This window comes from Saccoglossus kowalevskii, chromosome 9 (genome assembly GCF_978046115.1).
Source record: "Saccoglossus kowalevskii chromosome 9, keSacKowa6.1, whole genome shotgun sequence".
In the NCBI taxonomy this organism is placed as follows: Eukaryota; Metazoa; Hemichordata; class Enteropneusta; family Harrimaniidae; genus Saccoglossus; species Saccoglossus kowalevskii.
In genome coordinates, this window is record NC_140649.1 from 18,971,469 (window position 1) to 18,996,590 (window position 25,122).

Sequence of the window (25,122 nt, forward strand, 5' to 3'; positions counted from 1 at the left end):
AGCCTTTAGCGCTCGAAGGGTTAAACTTTAATGATATTGAACTTGACTTTTTGTCAACTTTTGCATTTAAAAGGTGTGAATATATATCGTGTCTATGTATGTGTGTGAGTATTAAGTAAGATGCATGTATATACTCCCATGGGTTATTAAGAGAAGCCTGTGAATAGGCCTTTCTTCTATTTAGTTTCCAAGTAGAAGTAATTACCATAGAGATAATAATCTTAACCATGTTTGTTAAACAAGCCAGTGATAGGTCATGAGACTGTCTTTTTATATATATACATGTATATTGTCAAAAATCATGAAAAATGACTTACTCTGAATTGGTGCCATTTAAAACATACTTTTACTATTAAAATAAGAATAGGGTTGGAATAATTTATATTGTTTTGATACAACGTCTAATTAAAAATCAGATGATTACATAAACTATGTTATTAGGGAGTTTTAGATTCATTCCTCAGCTTCTGAGAGCGAGGTTATTTGTAGATATGTTGGCGATCACTGCTGTGTCTGCAGAAGTACTATGGGAGATTGCATGATGGGAGTGAAAAGTCTTTTGATCAGTAAGATAATTTTAGAAAAGTGAAAACTAGAGTGACTGTGAAATAAAGGTTGGTTTTAAATATAAAATATCATGGAATCTGGATGAAATAATGAAAATACGTCACAATACAATACATCCATCACCATCCATCGGCTGTCAACAACTATGGATGCAGTAAAAGTCTTGATTTGCAGTTTGCATGAATGGCCGGGGGGGGGGGGGGGGATCATGCCAGTTTTGTGCTTCAGTAACAGTATTTGCTGCTTTTTTGTGCAATGAAAATTAATTCAAGAAATGCTGTCAAAGAACATTTCCTTCTAGTAAACAAAACAACCCTGGGATGTTTATCTTGAGAAATTGAGAAGACGAAAATCTCTTGGGACAGTCGTTGTTGTGAAACAATGGACATACTTCTCCAGAGTATCAAGGGTAGTTTTGATTATTAGAAGAGGGAAACTGCTGCTTTATGGAAGAGCAAATTTCAATGTCATTGGCCACAGTAATTCTAAATCGATGTTGATTTTAATTGGTGTTACCTGGTGTAGAAGTAATAACATTACGATGTTTTCGAGTTTGAAAGTAAATTATTTATATTAAGAAATTAATAGTAAATGGTAGACTCCCTTTTGAATAACATAAATCAGTCTAACCTGGTTGACAACAATGAAGTTCTAACAGCAAGGCAATTAGGACAAATTAATAAAAATATACAAACATCATTCATATCAACTTGGAAAAGTGAATTACAAAATGACAATCAATCAAAACAAAATGAAATATAAATAAATTAGGAACATACAGAGAATTTAAAAAAAAAAAAACAATTTTGCTTTTGAAACCTACCTTGTTACCCTGCAAAATATTGAGATGCGCGAAAATTTAAATAATTCCGCCTCAGTGACCATAACTTGAAAATTGAGACTGACAGACACAACGTAACGGAATACCCCTTGCTAATAGATTATGTAACCTTTGTGATCAAAATCAAGTGGAAGATAAGTATCACCTAATGATGTCATGCAAAAGTTATACCCCGATAGAAATGTCTTATTTGAAATGGAGAAAACCAAAATTTGTCACCAAAGACACAATTCATAGTCTTGGTAAACAACAGTGGTCTAACACTTTCTGTACTAAGCAAGGTACCTAAAAAAGTGTTTTGAAATAAGACAGCAACCCCAGTGACAATTTTCTTTCCCAGTTAAGTTTTGCATTTTTTCTATCTTTTTATTGTATAATAATTTAGTCTTAATACAGTGGCCCCTCGCTAAGTCGCGCCTCGGTAAGTCGCGATTCGGCTAAGTCGCGGGTACTTGGATGGCTCCCAAAATTTCTATTGTGTTTTGACAGCAATTTTGAAGTACAAAGACTAATGTTTCGTGGCATAGTGTTTTTAACTAACCGTTAAAGAGACAACTTAACACCTACTGTCCGTCAATTGCTGAGACGCAATGAGCAACAGTGGCCTTACTCAAGGTGTCAACAGGGGTGTCGAGTAGTGACCGTATGTACTTCTTGGCCGGTCCCATTTTGGTATACCTCTACAAAAACTCGCTACAATGAGTTGAATTCATAGAATTCTGATCTCTATTTCTCAATTGAGCAGCATGTCAAAGCGAAAGCTATACAGCCTGTTCGTACGCCATAAACTCACGGCGATCGACCGTGTCAAACCAAGTTAAGGGTTGCACGTGGTTGAGCCCACTATTCGTGGGTGGGTAAAAAATGAAAAGTAAATTTGTTTTCAAAGTTGACCAAGAGGCGGGTCTGAACAGAAAAACAAGCGAAAGTGTCCGACAATGATGACACCGATAAAGCTGTTTACGTTTCTTTAAGAACGGTCTGCCGGAACTCCACTATCTGGTCCCATCATCCAATGCAAAGCATACAACTCAGATATGACGACTTTGAATTTAAGGCCAGTTCAGGGTGGTTCTTGCGATGGCAAAGAAGACACGCTATCGACACACACAGTCTCAATCCAAGGCGAAGCTCGATCTGGGAACATTGACGCTGTCGGAACTTTTCCCGAAAAACTGAGAGAAATTATCTATGAAGGTGGTTATTTTGACGAACATGTTTATAATTGCGATGAAACTGGTTTATTTTGGAAGCTGTTACCGTCGAAGTCGCAAGCAACAGCAAGCGGCCCACATAATATCAGACACAAACAAAATAATCAACGCAATGTTTACAGCAAACATAATCATGATTTTATTCGAATACTGCCTGACACATGTGATGATACATCAATTAACTAAATCGAGGGTTTATATGTGCTTTTTATATGTTTTTCAATGCACGACCTCCCTCTTTCACGACCTCCCTCGGTAAGTCGCGGCCCTTGATAAGTCGCGGTTTTTGCTTGGATCCCAACACCCGCGACTTAGCGAGGGGCCACTGTATTTTCTTTCTCTGTTACAGTAATGTATTAGCTTATTTTTTTGTATGTTTTTATTTTATTTTATTTATTTGATTTTTTTAACCTTTTATTCTTTCTTAAACATTTATAGCCATTGCCAATCCCTCTGGGGAATGTGTAAGTGTTAATAAAATTAATATTATTTAAATAATGACCCCGCACATTAGTGATTGGCCTTGGCTAGTTGAAGATTTTTTTAAAGAGGGGTGACTCAATAGAAGTATTCGCCGTGACTCAAGACTTTTCATTTGGGTTTATATACCCCAGACCATTCGTCCCGGTGTTATCGCTAACGCCACACGAGACTCCAGCTTGTCTCCTATACAATTTGACTGCGCACATCCAGAAAGTAGATGTAGCTGTGATTGGTGGAATACTAATGAGTTGAGTGTCAATCAAACGCCCACGCTATCTTTAGTAAACAAAGTCACGTGACACGCGCCATTTTAGTTTTGATTAGTTCATCGGATCGGAGTGGTCGGGCAGGCGATTTCAAGGCAGCACGCTTAACCCTTTCGTTCACAGGTTGATATTAGAATGACTGACAATTTCACGCCACTGTTTTACATTATTGGCGGATTTTTCTGCGCTATCAATCTTTCTCTTACAAACTAGACATAGATGAGACGACAGAGTCGCTCATTTCACAACGTCGCACTGGATCAAATTGGAAAGACGATTTCCATAAGTTATCCCTCCTGCTTTTCCTGGCTTGAATAAATTCACACACGACTTTAACTGTCCACAAACTCGAAGACTACACGAACACAGTCTACAATAGTCGTCCGCAACAATATGTATGTATTTCTTCGGTGTACTGATGCACGAATGCACCGTGACACGGTGTTTCTTGGGTGTCGCCATCGCTGAGAATGCCGCCGGCGCAATTTTTCACCCAACTCACGATTCTGTTTTGCAACATTTTATCAATATTCCCTTTGACAAAATCGCCGACAAAAGCACCGCTTTGCTGATCATCTGCACTTAAATATTAGCAACATATTTTTCTGAGCGGTTGTTTATTCTCTTTCAAACGAGACATAAATGTGACGACATAGTCGATCCCTTATCCACCGCTAAGAATGCCGCAATGTTTCGTTCGTTTTGCAACATGCCACAAATCGTCGAAAAAAACACCACTTCGACGGAAGCTTGCGTAATAAGGGGGTTAAAACAAGAAAACAAATGCCATGTTTAATACATATCGACCTGTTTTACTTGCGAAAGATAACGGAACATGAACTCGTTTCGTGCGACTTCGGAACCCGAAGGAACACACCAACAACGTTGAATTTACCCGCTATCTTCCAAATATGGTATATTAATTTATTCAGTTGTTTATTTAGAGTGACGTCCGCGGTCGAATGCGATTGGCTATCGATGTCAGTGCAAAGGTCATATGAATATTAAAATTAAGTGGGCGGAAGGAAAATTGTATAGGAGACAAGCTGGAGTCTCGTGTGGCGATAGCGATAACACCGGGACGAATGGTCTGGGGTAGGGTTTATACAAAGCTTACATGTTACTGTCAGGAAGGTTTAATGTCTTGTTTGTATTTGCACAATGTGAAAGAGGGTTTTATTGTCAAAATGTACTAGTATATGGGTGGTTGTATGCATATTGAACTATACAAAATTTGAATTATGTCACCAAACTGTACGTTTTGACGACTCGTATGCAATTGTAAGATTATATTTCTGATATACTCAAAGTGAATCTCAGCACTGTGCTTTTTATAAATGTTATGGTTCGGTTAATAATTTCCTGGAAACTGTACAGTAATTTTTTGTTCATAGTTTTTCTAAATTTCAGTTTTTATTGTTCATAATTACCGTACTCGTCCGCGTTAGCGCCCATGCCCGGTCAAGCGCCTACCCCCACTTTTGCGCAATTTTTATATTCGGGGTCACATTCGGCAAAGCGCTCACCCCTTCAAAATGCCAATAATATAAAACTTGGCCTTTGATCATTGCTTAACGAATACTGGTAATCGTTTTTGTATCATGATACAGCGTGGATATCGACTGATGTGAATATGTTGTGAATGCGTAGACTAGCTACGATAACTGTGCGTAAACTACGCTTCGACAATGACCTGCTAATAAAAGTAAAATGCTCTAAATATTTCATGTCATATTCAGTTTACCGATAAAAATTGCTAGTTACCATTTAAAAAAAAAACATGTCGTTTATTCGCCAAAATCAATTCCAACAAATCATACTTCGACATCGATAATTCACTTCCGCATGGCGTTACCCGAGAGTCTTCAGGAATTTTCAAAGAATTGTGTCGGTACCACACAGCATTTTGATTGGATAATAACAGACTTGACCCATTAGGTCAAAGGACATTGATGCAGGTCAAATGCGAATAAATCATGGCGGAAAGTGCTTTTTATCGAGAGTTTGCGTATTAACCGACACATACGTCAGTGGCGATAATGATGAAGATTTTGACTTTGACTGTGTTCCAACAGACTCAAATATTTTTAATCTCGTAAATTCTGGTGGTACGTAATTAATATTGTAATAAAATGTGCATATTTGACCTTTTCTGTTTCTTCATTGTAAGAGTCAATGACGATGCACCTAATTTTGTGATTTTAAAATCCCCCTCAATCAGTCACATGGTGAATTAAAATTGTCAGTTGCACTCTTTTCTAAGGGGGTGCTCGGGTAAGCGCTCACCCCTAAAAAAATCCTGATTTTATGAGTTGAGGACCCTGGGCGCTAACACGGTCGAGTACGGTATTTACAGCAATAACACTTTTTTTCTGTTATGAAACCATTTCCAGTTATTATGATTGTGTACATGACAGCTTTGCCCCACACAATAAGACATGTATGGATATGTGCGAGTATGTTTCATGGGTTAATAGGCCACTTCTTTATATCCCATAATGTCTGGTAATTCTAACTATTGAACTACTATTTCGCAATATTTGCGTAGCTATGCTTCTACTCCTCAATAGTGGAGGTTAATGCAGATATATTGTAAATTACACAGAGGTAACACTACAATACATTTCCCTTTACATTCCCTGGTATTAATTACACAACAGCCTTTGTGCTGAGGCAGTTATGGTTCACAACCATCACCAGTTCTCTTGTTCCCATTGTTCTTGCTTCTAGCTGTGGAATGAGGTAAACAGCTAGATAGACGAATAATAATTTGCATATTTACTATCTTCGGAGACATTGCTTATATAGATGGATACTTGTTTCTAAATTATGTAGCTATGTAAAAAAAAATCCTAACAATTAATCCATCTTTGAGTGTGTTCCATTGAAAAGAAAGTACAATTTTTTTCACAGCATACTAACATTGAAGTGTACATGTAGATACACTCTTCAAAAAAAAGTTTTAAAGATGCATTATAAGTTGTGTTCACGTTACACGAAGTACGGTCTAAGATTTAAGCTGATTTAGGCTTATCCAGCATATTTGCATTTTGGCTAGACCCAATTGCGTCCACGCACAGGGAGGGCCAGTCGTTAGCACGGGCTAAGGGGGGCCATTAGTCGGTGACCTTTGGTAAGCCGCTATTTACGAACGAAAAATGGATGACACGCGCGAGGTTCTATTTCTGCTGCTGGCATGTTTCGTTCTAAATTTGAAGCGACTTGCACAAAAACGCGAGAGAAGACGAACCCAACTTATTTGGATGCACATAAACAGTATACAACGGTTGTAACAGAATACAGAGTTTTATTAATGCATGTCGTAGACAGCGAACCAAATTTATTTTGTCTACGATTGGAGCTGCTGTACGCTCTACTACTACAGTGACCCGATTAGTGTGGAAGCGAGCGCGGAGTAATGACTGGTGGAATAGTGTCGTTATACGAACATGGGACAATTTTCACACCCAAAGGTCGCCGCAGAGGGCGCTTAGCCCTGGGCTAAGCGTTTGCCATACTTCGTTAGCCCATGCTAAGGTCTAGACCGCGTCTTAAATTCGGATCAGATTTAACCTGTACTTAGCATTCCTTAGCCCGTGCTAAGCGTTCACGCACGTTTTCTTAGCACGGGCTAAGGAATTTGACCTCTTAGCCCGTGCTAAGGAGCTGTGCGTGAACGCAACTATAGTCTAGAACATGTAATTATTATTATTGTTGATTGATACTGTATGTTGATAAAAGAATTGGACTATGATTTATCATGAACTGAATGGTTGCACACATTTGAGTTTTTGCTTGATGAAATAATGAAATTCTCTAATATGCATGTAAAACATTTGTTTTGGTGCATACAATAACTATGCTTGCATGCACTTATTATTTTTTTGGATTTTTCGTTTTACGGATATTGTGTCTGGCAAATTTTACCATTTTTAGGTCATGGTAAATCACAATTTGATTTTGAATTTGAATGAATTTGTTCATTGAAAGGTGTATTTAATCTTTAAATAAATAACTCACTCACGCACTTATTGACTCACTAACTTACCAACTACCTAACTCACACATCGCATGGTCTTGTGTGAAATAAAAGTAATCATATCACCATTTTGCTGTGTCATTATTTTATCAACTCCAACTGGTGCAGTAATACTTTGTATTATACATTATATAATTATCCTTTTTACCTTGCCCGTACCATCAAAGATGGAAGGGAAAGGTATATTAAGGGAAAAATTTTGTCCGGCGTTGTCGTCGTCGTCGTCGTCGTCGTCGTTGTCGTCGTCGTTAATAATTGTTATTGTGTGCATGATAACTTTACTAATTCTATTCCAAACTTCATCAAACTTGGTCACCTTGTTCATCAGTATAAAGTCTTCCCTGAGTTTGAACAACAGATGTCCTGTATGAAAATATCATGCAAAAATTGAGAAAAACTGATAAAATATTTTGACTGTTTCTACTTGACTGATCACTGGTGATACACATCAAAGGTCACTGATCTCAGTGGAAATATGCATTGTTGTATGTGTTCAATGAAGCAAATGATTTATCTTGTAATAATATCCTTGGTAATGTATCTCAGAATCCCTTACTGGGTTTCAAAACCAACTCATGGAGAGATTGCACAGTCTGATACACATTTGCAAACCTACCAATAAATCTTTACAGAAAACAAGATGTCAGAAAATCAATATAAGCACTCCTATGAACTTGGGTGCCAAACTTTGATCAAGATCTGAAGCTAATAGAAAATCTGTTTAGTTCAAAGTTATCAAATCAAAAACAATACATAAAAAATACATTAAAAGCAAAACATTTCATCCACATTTTAAAAAGAAAATTGTTCTAAAATATATGTATTCTGTATTTGACAAACAGTTCATTCGACAAATGAAAACTCACAGGAATATATTTTAGCTATTAGAACAGAATGATAGAGTTTTTATAATACTAGTTTAAAAACTCACTTCAAATAAAGATTGCAGTGTTTGAAGATGTAGGTTCTCAGGAGGCAACAGTACTGTTGACTTCTCCCTCCACTGGACACCAACTAACGATTTAAATTGATTTGCATACAAAGCAGAGCTTGCAACATGATAGCTATTCATAAAGGGTGTTTTTTTTTTTTACTTTTCATATAATACAGTAGTCACACAATGAGGCAGTTCATATTTGTCTCGGTGAATCATTAATTTTTGACAGACACCTGTACAAAATACTTGGACAAAAGCGAGCTAAGATTTTCTGTTATCTTGCATGTTTTATGAATCTATTCACGTCTAAATGCAGCACTTTTTTTTTGCAATGAGGCATTTGTGTTTATACTAAAATATCTGAATTACTTTGAATAAAGCTGGAAATTATGTCCCTTAAAATAATTAAACAAATAAGGCACAAATGTTTTTGTAAGATATTTACATCTTTAAAGGACATTCGGTAGACTGATTCCCCACTGTTAGTTCAACCCCAAAACTTTTTTGTATTCAAAATTAATTATGTCAATGTATATTTATATTGAAACAAACTATGTTAAAGGGAATTATATTATATAACAAAGGGCAAGGTCACCAGAGTTCAACTATGTTTTAATAATATTTGTATTTGTATACACGTAGTAGTTATTACTGTATTTACACCATGTGTTCTCATTGTTTACTTTTACAGATCAGGTGATTCCAACGTTTAGTGGAACAAGATGTCTGCTTTTATTTCGTATCTGTATTTATCTGTGTTTAGTTTCATTCTATTGCTTCAGTTCACACAGGGAAATGTTGGTGAGTATAAATATTCAGTACAGAGAATAGAATACTTTATTATCAATGCAATTTGACATTTCTTACACAGTGATTTTCATAAAGACATGAATGCTTTGGATTGCAATTTATAACATATTTAGAATGCATTTAATACCCTGCAAGACCTTTGTGCTTATTGAAATCCAAAGAATACGCTTTCATTGGCTTTGTAAGTTCCCTTCAGTAATTGGCAGATTTACTGTCATGTATCCATTGTTGTGATTGGTCAAGTGCTTTTCAACCATCATTAGAAATTTATAAAACATTTCTAATTATTTTATGAAAAAAAATATTCATGTCTTCATGAATTTCACTGTATATGGTTTTGTATTTGTAAATATAGTTTGGGTTAAATACTAAAACAGAAATATAACTTATAATTTTTTTCGTAAAATTTTTTCTGTTGAGTTCAAAATTATAGTTCATTTCCAGCAATTTTGAATAATATAAAAAAAAAGTGCAGACAAATTTGGGACGAGATAGTCTGGTGTGAAAAGGTTAAGTTTTGTCAGATTGTCGCATCAGACTCGTGATCGGTAGACCCAAGTTCAAATCCTACCTTTAGGTTGAACATTAAAAAGGGTCGACCCCTACCCTGGGCGAGTGTGCCACAGACTCAATGGGAAGGCTAATTCCACTGGCCGAGATTCATTCACTAACGAATGCGACCTTGGTTAAGGTCCGCAGGTGCTTGTGTTCGACCGAGCCTAGTTGACGCCAGGATAGCGCATTACAAATTGCCATTTGACAGAGAGATGGTCACACAGCCCTGTCATGTAGTCCCAAACATGAATATGTTTGAAAATAAAGTATTTTACAGTATGTTAGCCCCAAGTATTAAAGTACTCAAAAAATGTTTTTGTTTTTTTTTAATTTTTTGTTTGTTTTGTTCATGCCAAAGTGAGTATATCTTCTGAGAAGACCATTTACAGTGTGAGTGAGACCATAGTTATAAATTGTACAACCTCTACACCGTCAGCTCTAAATGTTCAATGGTATTTTAACCAAGAATATCTAGACTCAAACCAAGTCATATCTATAACAGCTGATATATCACAGATTTCTATCACAAATGTTACGTTTGATGATGCTGGCAATTACTCATGTGGTTTGTTAGGAGACGTCCCATCTGATTGGCAGACGATTGAACTACATGTTGGAGGTAAGTTAATTCTGACTGCATTGTAGGAACCATTCAGGCTCATAATATAGTACTGTTATAATATTATACATCTACTACTATTACTTATGGAGCTTCAGAAAGCAAACATTTTCAGCATCCAATAACTTTACAAATTAGGGCACAGAATCCAATAATTATGCAAATTTACACGTGACCTTGTATGAACGAGGAAATGTCGGTAGTGGTTATCAACGATTTCCGTCAATGCGGCTCTACTGCTGTGCTGTTCTACAAAGTTGATTGGTTCTCCAGGTTGTTAATATGTGCAACAATCTTTTCTGAAGCTAATCGTTAACGTGACTGCATAAATTCATCTGCCTAACATTCTTCCTAGCTTGTATGAAATTATACGTCAGCAGTTATGGCCTTGTGAATGGTCTGAATCCAGGGATCGAGTATGAAGTGACCGTTCATAATTTGCTTCATTGAAGTGTATGTGGCAAATTTTGAATTTATTTTTTTCAAAATTTGCTCTTGATCAAGATCAAGTTCAATTTCAATTTCACATGGAGAGCATGCAATATTTTTCAAAATATTGGTGAAAATTCACTTCAATTTTTCTTGTAGTTATAATAACTCAAACAGTATTTATTTGATCATTTTCAAAATTTGCACCAAGCTCAATTTTGATGTGACTGGCATATATAATTTTCAAGTAGTGAATTGAAATATGGCTAAAATAAAACTTTTGTCAGACATAGAAATGTGTGCACGTAATGAGGACGCTTGTACTGATCTTGAGAGTCAGATGCAGATGTTAGTCATATGTCCTTTTCGATCTGATTGTAGATCAGTAACCTGATAAATTATTTTCATTAGGTACATGTATAAACATTCCCTGGCAAATAAATTGACATTTTACCTGCAGAATCACTGGCCAATAACTTTTTCCAAGACTTGCTTATAGATATATTGACCTACCATTTAGGAACTTTTATACAATTCATGTTATATTATTGTAAAAGGGACTACTGTAAAACAAGACTTTTTAGCTAGCATATTATTTTAACTAATTTAGCTAATCTGTAATTTCGCTATTTCAAGATGTCACTAATTTAAAATAAAGTATATTCTCACAATGAGATTGTTGGCACTTTTGGTAAATTAAGATTCAGTTAATTCATGCATGGAGTCAAATTCTCTAAAATGGCATGTAGCTATTTAAACATGTTTTACAGTATTTTCCTTGTCATTTTCTTGAGCATTTACTCATGATAAAATTATTGCCAGTATTTTCCGTGTAAAATTTTGTTTAAATATATAACTATATCAATGTATCAGTCAGCAACTACATCATTAGTTTTTATTAGCTCCGCTGTCGACTTTGTCGAGCGGAGCTTATCATATGAGTGATTGTCCGTCGTTGTCCGTGTCAATGTTTTACTTTTTCGACTTCTTCTTGAAAACTACAAGCCTGAATGCTTTGATACTTGGTGTATATGTACCTTGGGTAGACCTCTCTCAGATTTGTTCATTTCATGATGATATCTTCAATTCTCTAATTTTGGTGAATATTTTTGTCATTTATAATAAAAAGTGATATTTTCAACTTCTTGTTAAAAACCGCAAGTCCAATTGCTTTGATATTACATGTATAGGTACTACATGTAGACCTTTCTCAGATTTGTTCATTTTGTAATGATATCTTTAATTCTCTAATTTTGGTGAATATTTTTGTCATTTTTGGTAAAAAGTGATAATTTCGACTTCTTGTTGAAAACCGCAAGTCCAATTGCTTTGATATTACATATATAGGTACTACATGTGGACCTCTCTTAGATTTGTTCATTTTGTAATGATATCTTTAATTCTCTAATTTTGGTGAATATTTTTGTCATTTTTGGTAAAAAGTGATATTTTCGACTTCTTGTTGAAAACCGCAAGTCCAATTGCTTTGATATTACATATATAGATACTACATGTGGACCTCTCTTAGATTTGTTCATTTTGTAATGATATCTTTAATTCTCTAATTTTGGTGAATATTTTTGTCATTTTTGGTAAAAAGTGATATTTTCGACTTCTTGTTGAAAACCGCAAGTCCAATTGCTTTGATATTACATATATAGGTACTACATGTGGACCTCTCTTAGATTTGTTCATTTTGTAATGATATCTTTAATTCTCTAATTTTGGTGAATATTTTTGTCATTTTTGGTAAAAAGTGATATTTTCGACTTCTTGTTGAAAACCGCAAGTCCAATTGCTTTGATATATTATACATATAGGTACTACATGTGGACCTCTCTCAGATTTGTTCATTTTCTAATGATATCTTCTGTTCTTTAATTGCCATGTGCATTGCTAACAGCGGAGCTATCTCAGCCGACAGGCTGCTTGTTCATTTTTGAATTTTTATTTGTTAATTAGTAATATCTATATTATCAAGGGGCAAGGTTGTAAGATTACACTATGAGTTACACACTGCCCCCTGTCATATGATAACATGTCAAGTACAGGGATGTAGTAAATGATAGTCAAATACAACTAAATGTCAACAAATTGTAAATACACAAAGTTGTGCAGTATATTGTAAATGCATTAATTATTCACTGGCCTTTAATTTCGTTATTTTCGCTGATAAGTAAAACCCGCTCAATTAAATCTATGTCAACATGTAAAGTAACAATAAAATTCATTGTTTCTTTGACAAATTTGTAAAATTAAAACAGTGAATATGCTAAAAATAGTGAAATTAAATGATTTCACAGTAGTCAAGAAGAGAAAAGTCAAACTTGTTGTTATGTCAATGCTTGCATTTCCATTGGTTAGCCTGATAAAAGCCAACCAATGAAAGGTTTTATAATTAGTGATAACTGACCAATCACGACATATCGCATATTGGCTAATATATGGCAGTAAATCAGCCAATGATAATTGTCGTTACAAAGTGACTTATATAGCCAATGAAAATTGTTTTCAGATTTAAATGAAGCGTGAGGGTCTTTCATTTATGTTCCTAATTATTTTGTAAATTATAATAAAAACATCCGTGCCTTTATGAAACTCACTGTATCACTTGTGCTATCATCATCATAAATATTAATATTTTTTCGTCTTTGTAGTTGCGCCAACACATGTTGCCAATTTCACTTGTTATACCTTCAACATAGATGATATATTTTGTTCCTGGGATGAAGGAAGTAAAACAAACATTCCAACCAGTTACACTTTCTACTATACAGCATATTACAGAAACGATTAGTAAGTATGTTTCATTATGACATCATATCATGTATGCAGAATGATGTCATATCTTGTATGTTGCTCTATGACATCGAATCCTGTATGGCCAAGTTTGGGATTCTTTGGTTATCTGTCATGGAAATCATTGGCTTGACCAATTCACCATCAGTTACCATGGAAATCATTGTCTAGGCCAATTCACCATCAGTTACCATGGAAATCATTGTCTAGGCCAATTCACCATCAGTTACCATGGAAATCATTGTCTTGGCCAATTCACCATCAGTTACCATGGAAATCATTGTCTCGGCCAATTCACCATCAGTTACAATGGAAATCATTGTCTTGGCCAATTCACCGTCAGTTACCATGGAAATCATTGTCTTGGCCAATTCACCATCAGTTACCATGGAAATCATTGTCTAGGCCAATTCACCATCAGTTACAATGGAAATCATTGTCTTGGCCAATTCACCATCAGTTATTATGGAAATCATTGTCTTGGCCAGTTCACCATCAGTTACCATGAAAATCATTGTCTAGGCCAATTCACTATCAGTTACCATGGAAATAATTGTCTTGACCAATTCACCATCAGTTACCATGGAAATCATTGTCTAGGCCAATTCACCGTCAGTTACCTTGGAAATCATTGTCTTGGCCAATTCACCATCAGTTACCATGGAAATCATTGTCTAGGCCAATTCACCATCAGTTACCATGGAAATCATTGTCTAGGCCAATTCACCATCAGTTACAATGGAGATCATTGTCTTGGCCAATTCACCATCAGTTACCATAGAAATCATTGTCTTGGCCAATTCACCATCAGTTACAATGGAAATCATTGTCTTGGCCAATTCACTATCAGTTACCATGGAAATCATTGTCTTGGCCAATTCACCATCAGTTACCATGGAAATCATTGTCTTGACCAATTCACCATCAGTTACCATGGAAATCATTGTCTAGGCCAATTCATCGTCAGTTACCATGGAAATAATTGTCTTGACCAATTCACCACTAGTTACCATGAAAATCATTGTCTAGGCCAATTCACCGTCAGTTACCTTGGAAATCATTGTCTTGGCCAATTCACCATCAGTTACCATGGAAATCATTGTCTAGGCCAATTCACCATCAGTTACCATGGAAATCATTGTCTAGGCCAATTCACCATCAGTTACAATGGAAATCATTGTCTTGGCCAATTCACCATCAGTTACCATGGAAATCATTGTCTTGGCCAATTCACCATCAGTTACAATGGAAATCATTGTCTTGGCCAATTCACTATCAGTTACCATGGAAATCATTGTCTTGGCCAATTCGCCATCAGTTACAATAGAAATCATAGAATATGAAAATAATAGACACACAAATGACCCACTTTTACAATTTACTACTGTGTCTCACCTAATGATTTTTACCCATTTATAGTGTACCAGACCATAAGAGTTATAATTGGACAGAGTGTCCGGATAGTGAAAAGTTTCCTGACTGTCCAGATGAAATCCATGATTACACTTACTCCTGTTATCTGCTGTTTGAATATGATCACCTAGGATCTCGACACAACGTGTCAGTGGTAGCACGTAATGACTTGGGTACAGTCACCTCAGCATTGGAGTTTAACCCTGACCTTGAAGGTTTGTGGATTATTGTAGTAATTATGTCAGTATGTGTATACCTGGGTGTCCTAGTATGTATGTATGCATATGCCCGTATGGAAGTTCATTCCACCAAAACCTTGATTGATGATTAGATCAATTAAAATCAAATTAGGTACACAAATAAATGCATGATCTAAAAGTTAATTATGTTGCTCATTTACATAATTAGGTTTTAGCTTTTATTCTTGTTATTGTTAGAAGCAGAATAAAGTTTAATCAGAGAGATACTTATATGCTATTTTCATGTTATGATATGTGGTATGTATTTTGTGTGAAAATCAGTGCTTATCAATTTAATTAATAAGTTTTAGCTTTTTTTATACCTATATCATGATTTAAAAAACTTTAAATGAACGAAAACTTGGAAATTTGGATAAAACATTTGTTAATACATGATTGTTCAAAAGAATATTACCGTACTCAACCGCGTTAGCGCCCATGCCCGGGCAAGCGCCCACCCCCCACTTTTCACAACTTTTGTATTTGGGGTCACATTTGGCAAAGCGCCCACCCCTTCAAAATGCAACTAATTTAAAACTTGGTCTTGCGTAACGAATCTTGGTAATCGTTTTTATATGATACAGCGTGGACATCGATCGCTGTGAACATGTTGTGAATGCGTAGAACACGGTAACCGTATGCTTCGACAATGACCTGTTAATACAAGTAAAATGCGATAAATATTTCATGCCATATTTAGTTTACCTCTCAAAAATGGCTAGTTACTCGTTTTTTGGAAAAACCATGTCGTTTATTCGCTGAAATCAATTCCAACAGATCGTACTTGGACATCGATTATTCACTTCCGCATTGCGTTACCGGAAAGTCTTAGAGAATTTCCGAAGAATTGCGTCAGTACAACACAGCATTCTGATTAGTTAATAACCAACTTTGACCCATTAGGTCAAACGATGCTGCTGTAGGTCAAATCTGCAATTGCATCATGGCGGAAAGTGATTTTCATCGAGAGTTTGCGTACAATCCAACAACTTCGTCAGTGGAAATAATATGACAATTTTGACTTCGACTGTGTTCCAACAGACTCAAATGTTTTTAATTTCGTAAATTATGGTGGAACGTAATTATTATTGTAATAAAATGTGCATATTTTTTGTGATCATTTCTGTTTCTTCATTGTGAAAATCAATGACAATGCAAATTAATTTAGTAATTTGATTTTCCCTCAAAGACGTAATCTGTCACTTGATGAATCAAAATTTTCATTTGCACTCTTTTTTCGAGGGGGGTGATCGGGTAAGCGCCCACCCCTACAAAATCGTGATTTTCTGAGTTGAGGCCCCTGGGCGCTAACGCGGTCGAGTACGGTATGGTATTCAAAAGTAGTTAATATAAAAGTAACAGTTCAGTTGAATAGTGTCTTTTCCTTTTAAAAATGGGATAGTTTGGTCACATGACCACTAAATCTTCACCAATAACTACCTCATTTAAATTCTCCAGTATTGTCTTCATCAGTTTGTGATAGTGACAAGTTTGTAATTTCCTAAGGTTTTGAAAACACACTTTGACCACAGAGGGCAACCTTTCATGAATCATTAACACACTAAAAGTATGTCCACAATATCTGTTTACATTTCCATTCAAATATATGCTAAATAAGTAGCTTATTTGAATAATAAAGGAATATTTTTCACTTTTATGATATGAGCTAGTTCTGGAATTAATATCATTTTATTGGTTTCTCACACAAACAGAGGTTTGATGCCACAATATTTTTGATTCCGTCTTCAGAGTTACATGCATGTCTGAACTGACTTATTCTGATCAATATATGTATTTATTCTTGTTCAGTCACACCATTTCCACCAAGAAATCTGAATGCAATTCCAGAAGAGCCTGGTTGTTTGAAAATTACCTGGAATCTTCCGTGTGACTGGATTGGTAGTGGTTACAATCTACAATACGCCATAACCTATCAGTCTCAGTGGGACTTGGAATGGTCACAAGCACATGTAAGTTTGGCGATATGATCAGGCAAAAAAAATGGAGGAAATCAAAAGGTTTATTTAATGCAAATGTGTCCCAAATTATTTATTTTTATGCAGTGGTTTAATTTTTGAATTCATTTAATTTCTTCAAAATGTATGTAGTATATCACTAGCATTTATATAGTTGTTTAACAGAAATCTGTGATGAAAATAAACATTTTCTGTAGTTGTATCATGTCCACATTATTTTGTAGTTGGGGTTAATGACCTCATGATGACAATTTCTAAAGTGGTTGTTGATTGTGATATTACCTATAGCTTTATTGGAATGTTGGGATGAGTCCATAAATTATTTTACGGTTAAGATATGAACAAATTGCATGGTTTCGAGCTTGTTCTAAATTTTTAAATAAACAGACATGTGAAATAGAATACACTTACATTGAAATGTTATTCAGTAATGTTTGCAAATAAACACAATCAAATGGAAAGCCCAAGCCCAAGTGGCATTTGCTTTTTTCCATCAGGAATGTGTCAGGTCCTCCAAAATGTTCTATATTTCATACATGATCATGACCTAAATACTGTAATGTGGGCTAATGTGTGTGTACAATTTTATTCAAATAAATGTGTACTTATTCTGTTTTCAGATAATTCAAAGATCAACATCCTATCTGTTATGCAACTTAGAAAGCTTCACAGAATATACCATTAAAGTAAAAGCTTCCGAAACTTTTCTTGATCTTGACAGTGAATATTGGAGCGATTGGTCTTCAAGTACAACAGCCATAACTGCAGAAGGAGGTATGCTTATGGGTTTTTGGTTAAAAAGAATTTCACTTGATGTCATGGAGTAATCTAAGTTTATATGCACAGTTATTTGTAAAGCTGTTGGTCACGATTATGAAATCTTTTTTGTAAACTAGAGCTGACGTAAATTTGAATCGTTCAGTTCATGATATCTAAACTTCTAATGTGGAAAGTTTGAGTGAATGATAACGATAGGTTCAACCACAACTGTTAACCACCTTTACAAAACAGTATCATTTCTCAATGCAACAATGGTTATAAATATGCCCGTCATTATTCAGAATTTTGTTTTTTGCTTTGTTTAATCAAATGACCTCATGCATATTCATGAGGTTGAGCACACTTTTTTAATGACATGTCGGTAAATTCTAAGTGACACTTATTCTTTGTTGTAGCCCCTCTGACGCAGCTACATTTAGACCATGATATAAAACGTAACCCGGAATTCGAAAATAAAATGGATGTCATTCTCACCTGGGATGTGAGTATATCCTTACTTTCTTTGTTCTGTTTCAATGGTAATTCCATTTGGCCTTAACTGTGATGAGCAGATGTTCTCCTTCCTGGTTTTGTTTCCATAATAATTCCATCTCAACCTTACTTGGGATAAGTATATGCTTTTATTTATAATTCTGTTTCCATGGTAATCCCAGCTCGGGCATTTTCTATGATTTGTGAGTATACTTGGCAATGCTTTCCTTGTTCTGTTTCCATGGTAATCCCATTTTGGCCTATTCTAAGATGTGAGTATGCTCTCTATCCTTGTTCTGTTTCCATGGTAATCCAATCTCAGAGAAAGAAACTGAGAAAGTAGTTTGTGTATTTTCACACGATATAAAAAATTGGTGAAGGGAATTCTGTCATAATAAATAATACGACTCTGTTTTGAAACTGTATTGAAAATGAATACATTTATTTGTTTTATTTTTAATTTAAATTAACATACAGTAATTCACAGTCAGTAACAAAATAAACAAATATTGTGAAGATTATGATACTCCAACAGTATCTTTAAATTTTAATCAAAGCATTTGTTTTACACACAGCCTCTTTCTGTGCGAGATATGAGAGGTGTGGTATTAGGATACAATGTCACTGTTGTCGAGGCAACACAACAGTTACTGAAAAACACTGCTCTGACTAATGCAACCACTTATAGAGTAATCGGTAATTACAATCTATTTTATCCATATTTGGTAATCATGTGACATCACTGCTGTACATTATCAAATAATAATGTTGCCTTTCTTCTGCCCTCAACATGCTTTGAGTGTTAAAGCAAGGAAGTCGTCAAATGTGCAGATATGCCATAGTATGTCTCAGTGTGCATTGTTATTGTTTCTCAGAACTCAATTCGTATGTACAGGTGACCAACCTTTTGCTCTAACTTTGCTATCTAATTGTGAATAGGAGAATACTGTAGAATACTTTATTTTTGCTTGGAATTAATTTTCACTATTTTTGCTTAAGGAATGATTCAGTGAAAATAAAATCCAGCGATTATACCTTTTTTCCTATACTTTACATTCAACTCGTCGATATTCAGTGAAAATATATTTCATACAAAACAGCCAAAAAGTCTTTTCAGCGAAAATTAATGCCAGTGAAAATAAAGTATTTTACAGTACTAATTTGTCTGGCCAGATGTCTGTGCATCTGCAACATTTTCGAAGAATTTCGGCAGCAGCTGTATGTATTATGGACAATACTGACAAAGTATAATGAAAGAATTGTCTACAGAAATTTTTTTTATTCTGGAATCTTTTTATTCTTAATCGTGTCATTATAAATATCTCCTACATCAAATTCATTCAATTTACACAGCACACGTCAGGACATCTTTCAATACTATGGTAAAGATTGCTTGTGAAATGTGCATTGCTAATAGCAAAGCTATATCAGCTGACAGACTGCTTGTTACATATATGAGGTTTTAGATGTACACAGTGAATATTAATTGAATACAATTTAAATAAAATAATATATAAAATACATTTTTTTACCAGGTTTAGACATTTATTCCACTTATGAAATACATGTTGTCACGTACAACAGTGTAGGATCATCACCTGATGCAAGTGTTACCGTTTCATTTCCAGCTTCAGGTGAGTAGATTTTATACTTAGTCTAAATATTCCCTGATTTAAAAGTAACTCTAGTAAGACATTTCTTTGAACATCACTGTTATCTCACCTGAGAGTTTTGATGTTCAAATTGCAAGTGCACATACCAATGGTATAGTGGAGGGCTATGTGAGAAGTTTTCATAAACTAACATGAGTATGGATAAACTCGTTTTTTGACTTAAACCCCAGCCATGGTTTTAGTCTTAAACTAGTGCTGGTACAACAACCATTATATTGCTGGTGTCTGCATCAAAGCCACCACATGGATTCACTTTTTGTAACCAGTATATCTATCTAAAATGTCTCCTGAGTAGAAGGTGAATTGTCTTTATATATTAAGTAATATTGATAACTATTTAACGAAGAATTATATATATTCATGTTGTAGCTCCATCCCCACCTACCCTGGTGACTGCAAAGGCATTATCTGCATCTAATATTCACATAAGATGGAATCCATCTCCAAGTATGAATACTGATATAACCTCATATACTATCTACTGGTCAAGCAGTGATTCTCATACAAGGTAAAACAGACTGGAAAACAAAAAGTCAATACCATATTTGCTCTAGACAAATTAGAGGCACATCTCCAATAGAAGTGTATACAAACCCAAAATTGCAATCAAATCCAAAAAAAAATTATTGGCCAGAGAATCGATTTGATGTGGTGTTTATTATATTTGACGCCTTTTGTCTTTCCTAGCAATCATTCAGCCGATTTACGTCTATATAGAGCCCATGCAACTCAGTCAACTTTTTTTTTTTTCAAGACATTACAATTTCACTAATGTTGATGGTGATCTGGAGTACACTGTCACCAATCTTCTGGCGTATACCCGATACGAGTTTTACATCACAGCATCTAACGTAGTTGGTGAAGGTGGACAATCACTTCCTGTATATGAATATACTTTAGAAGCAGGTGAGAATATATGTACAACTGAGGACAAAATAGTGAGTGATTGTATGCAGGCTTTTTTGGTTTAATACACATTAAGTTAGCAATCCTGTTATTGTGTCATGTGACAATACTATCGTATTTCATATCATAGAATTTACTGTGTATTAAATATTAGAATAAATTTAACCCAATAGTACACATGCTTGACATGTGTTCTCACATTCAGCAGTACAAGAAATGGTCACATAGCAGCTTTGGCACACAACATTCTTACAGTAGCTAGCACTTACAAAAAACAGCCACTATTCTGTCCTTAGACGTATAAACACACCCAGGATTTGTCTCTTTCTATTGTACATTTTTTCAAATGATGTTTGTTTTAATCTCTAGTGCCAACCAGCTCTCCACGTGATGTTGAAATGAACACAATAGAAGAGAATCCCACTCGTCTTTCAGTAAGATGGAGATCTCCTTGCCTTAGCAACCAGAATGGAATTATTCTTGGTTACTTGGTATACTACTGTCCTTTGCTGAATACAAGTCAATGTAAGATATATTGAATATATCGATTTTATTATCCGCTACGTTTCGTGAACTGACAACAATAAATCTTGTGAATAATGTGTATTTTTGTTGTCTGAATTGCAGGTGATGGTGTAGAAGTCATAAACGTGACAGCCACAGATCTAGAGAATCGTGTGTTAACACAGTGGTATTTAGATAATTTGAAGCCTTACACGTATTACAAAGTTATCATTGCTGCATATAACAGTATTGGTATAGGACCTAATAGTACTGAAGTCTACAATAGGACAAGTCAAGGAGGTGAGTGTTAATTGTATTCCCTTATGAAAAATATTCTGTAGAATTTTTATAGACTTTGTATATAATTTCAAGGGTAACCTAATAGATACATCTCAGTTTGTGTATAGCTGTGTCTTGTATTGCTATTCAGACTCCTAGTAGAATTATATGATTAATAAAAACTTTCATACTTTTTGAAATATGAGACTTTTTTTTTGTTAATACAGCTCCGAGTAAGCCTATACGACCTGTGGTTACTGATATTACTGCAGTTAACATGACAGTCCATTGGGAACCGCCAATCATTCCTAATGGGAATATAATCAAGTATGAAGTAAAATACAATGAAGACAAAGTGACAACTTATACGACTAGTGTTGTATTGGAGGATCTGTCTGGATATACCGAGTATGATATACAAATCCAAGCATGTTCTGAGGCTGTTATTAATCCATGTGGAGACTTTGCTAGTTTAAATAAAAGAACCGACATTGGAGGTAGGTCATCTTTAATAGGTCAACACAGTGCATTGTGGGAGTACAGATAGTTTATTTTTAAACACACGTACACTGTACTTTATGCTTAACGTAATTCAGTTTTAATTAACATACTCATTAGTTTGGATATTCAACTCAGTTTGAGTTTATAATGAACTTCTGAAAACCATTTATGAATATACAGTTGATGCTCAATTCAGAATTATGGAATTTCATCTTCATTAGCATATTTTGATTAAGTTCCAGTGTCTCCTCTCCAAACTCATGATCTTGCTAGTCTCATGAATTCATTATGGGACAGGCTCACTTATTTGCAAAATTAATTTAATCTTGTAATTTGTGTGACTTAAATTTGAAATATCATCATATATTACACTAGTTATATACCCTTACTTATAAGCCCTTGTATCCACAGACTACAAACTGAACCCTCATTTTGAAACTAATTAGACCTTTATGGAGTCAACAACAACAACAACAACAACTACACACTCACTGTCATTAGAAGGCCATGTACACATCTGAATCTGTTATGTGATTGGGCAATTATTTTCTGATTATTATTACAGTTCCTGGACAAATGAGTGCACCTGTTGCTAAGGTAACAGATGTCAATACAGTGAATATTACTTTTGCTCCGCCTTCTCAACCGAATGGTCCATTAGAATTCATGGTTTACCAAATATATAAGAAAGCAGATGCTGATAATAGTGAGTGGGAGAAAATCACGTCTCTTGATAATGGAGAGACACAACTAGTGGTTTCTGAGGACTGCCATGATGATGCCATCAATTATTTTTATGCTGTTGATGCAGTCAGTAATAATGACGGTGTGGAATTGATTGGTAAAATAAGTGGACCGTCTGCTGTATGTAACCTGTGTTATAGTGGACTGGGTAAGTTAAGAACTAGAAACAGAAATGGACGAAAAAAAAAACGGAGGCAGGGAAAAAGTAAAAAAAAATGCAGACAGAAAAAAAAATGTAAAAAATTCAAAAAAAAATTGAATTAAAATATTATCTTCAGCTTTGATGATGAAATGCAATTTATCTAAACCCACTGAGATATTTTGACATGTTGTTCATCAGAGATCAAGATAAATGAATTGTGGTTGGAGGTCAAAGGTCATGACTGTTGTGTTGTGCTGTATGTGTGGTGTACTACCCGGTACTTGTAATGTATGTTGAACTCTGTTGTCAGCTTTTGTATCGGTTTAAAATATGATATAAAATATCACTTCTTAAATATTGCTATAACACTATGGTATTTAGTTTGTGGGTGTCCTGGAATATTCAGATTTAATACTAGGAATATTTTTTTAGATCTTCAAAAATTTTATTTGGGTTGATTGCTTTTATCCTAATAGTTGGTAAATGGATACCGTGGGGTGACATCATTTAATTGTATTTATTTCTTTTTCTTATTTTTTGTCAAAAATGTACAAATATATAGTATTGCTCTTCAGATTCATGATTGTAGTGATGTCTGCATAACATTGTGCTAAATGTGGCACTAAAATTAGGATACAAACAAATATGGCATTCAGAAAGGTTATAAACTCTCAGTATTTCAAGTTTATGAATCAGAAATTTAGCCCTGGTCGTCTTGTGTTACTGTAAAACCATTTATTTTCACTAACATTTAATTTTTTGAGCATATTGACTGTGTTTTAATTTCTCAAGGAAACAGTGAGTTTTATTGTTATTTTACATGTTCATGTAGATTTATGGTAATTTAGCAGATTTTACTTATCAGCGAAAATAGCGAAATTAAAACCCAGTGAATAATTAATGCATTTACAGTATACAACACTTTACGACCTGACCTTGGGCTGCAAATGTCATAACCTGTCCATAAAAATTAGTCCGGAAGTTTGGGGTCAGTCAACTCAGTGACATGGAATAAATTACAATGTAAACCATGATGCCTACGCTAGTACTTCTTAGTAAGCGGCAACGTGGCAGTCATTCCAGGAAACGTCTGTTATTGATTGGGTAGCACAGTCAAGAAGACCAGCTTATTGATATGGTTGTGGTCTCTCCAGAGAAAAGGTACTATAATTACATCAGTGGTATGAATTACCTCTGCTGAGAAAAGACGTCTTTGGATGCTCCCATTGGAAGAACTACAGAACTTCACACTCGCTCGTCATTTGAATGCCATCCCGACCAGTGTGAATTATATATGGTTGCAGTGTGATTAAAACAAGATATATTGTACAAGTGTTGTATCATGTAATTTTTCAGTTACCCATGCACTCACATACTTCTCAACAACTTCTTGTCAGTGTGATCACTTCAGATTAAATTACTTAACCAATCAGAGAACTTGTTACATCTAGAGTTTACTGATCATAGAAAACAATTGTCCAAAAGCAAAAACATTGTATCTTATTTTACTATCGCCACCTCCAACCCATTCCCTTTCATTTTTATAAATATTTAAAAATTGCAATAGCAGTTGAATTCAACCAACCAGTCAACTAGCTCAGAGGACAATGACATTATTTGAAATTGCAACGATGTTATTTCATCAGCCAATAGAAACCTCTTATTTCAGTTGTGAAATTTATAAATATTCATTAAAATGAAGGAAAGGCTTTCTTATCTCGATAATATTCAAATTGATATGGTAGCATTTACAGTTCATCTTTAATCTCTTACAAGCTGCATTTTGCTATTGCATGCTACTAGTAAATATTCAGACAAAAAATGAGCTTTCAATAATTTAATATCTTAGGTGAGATATACTGAGAGAAAGAGCCAATCGTTTTTTATCGTGTATATCGTTTGACAAATCAAAAATCTTGTGCAAATTTCGTAAAA

At 34.9% G+C, this 25,122-nt stretch overlaps 1 protein-coding gene across 1 annotated transcript in view; it reads left to right on the plus strand.

Annotated features, from left to right (window-relative positions):
- The window catches only part of LOC102807112 (uncharacterized), a 49,973-nt gene that overhangs the window by 13,478 nt on the left and 11,373 nt on the right, over positions 1 to 25,122 (plus strand). The window contains exons 2-16 of the mRNA XM_085503274.1: positions 9,039 to 9,148; positions 10,071 to 10,331; positions 13,418 to 13,556; positions 14,979 to 15,187; positions 17,021 to 17,181; positions 17,808 to 17,961; positions 18,363 to 18,448; positions 19,014 to 19,134; positions 19,974 to 20,072; positions 20,481 to 20,619; positions 20,866 to 21,017; positions 21,387 to 21,542; positions 21,645 to 21,821; positions 22,028 to 22,297; positions 22,867 to 23,193. Of these exons, the coding sequence (XP_085359400.1) occupies positions 9,070 to 9,148; positions 10,071 to 10,331; positions 13,418 to 13,556; positions 14,979 to 15,187; positions 17,021 to 17,181; positions 17,808 to 17,961; positions 18,363 to 18,448; positions 19,014 to 19,134; positions 19,974 to 20,072; positions 20,481 to 20,619; positions 20,866 to 21,017; positions 21,387 to 21,542; positions 21,645 to 21,821; positions 22,028 to 22,297; positions 22,867 to 23,193 (2,530 nt within the window). The 5' untranslated portion in view covers positions 9,039 to 9,069. The remainder of the gene's footprint in view (positions 1 to 9,038; positions 9,149 to 10,070; positions 10,332 to 13,417; positions 13,557 to 14,978; positions 15,188 to 17,020; positions 17,182 to 17,807; positions 17,962 to 18,362; positions 18,449 to 19,013; positions 19,135 to 19,973; positions 20,073 to 20,480; positions 20,620 to 20,865; positions 21,018 to 21,386; positions 21,543 to 21,644; positions 21,822 to 22,027; positions 22,298 to 22,866; positions 23,194 to 25,122) is intronic.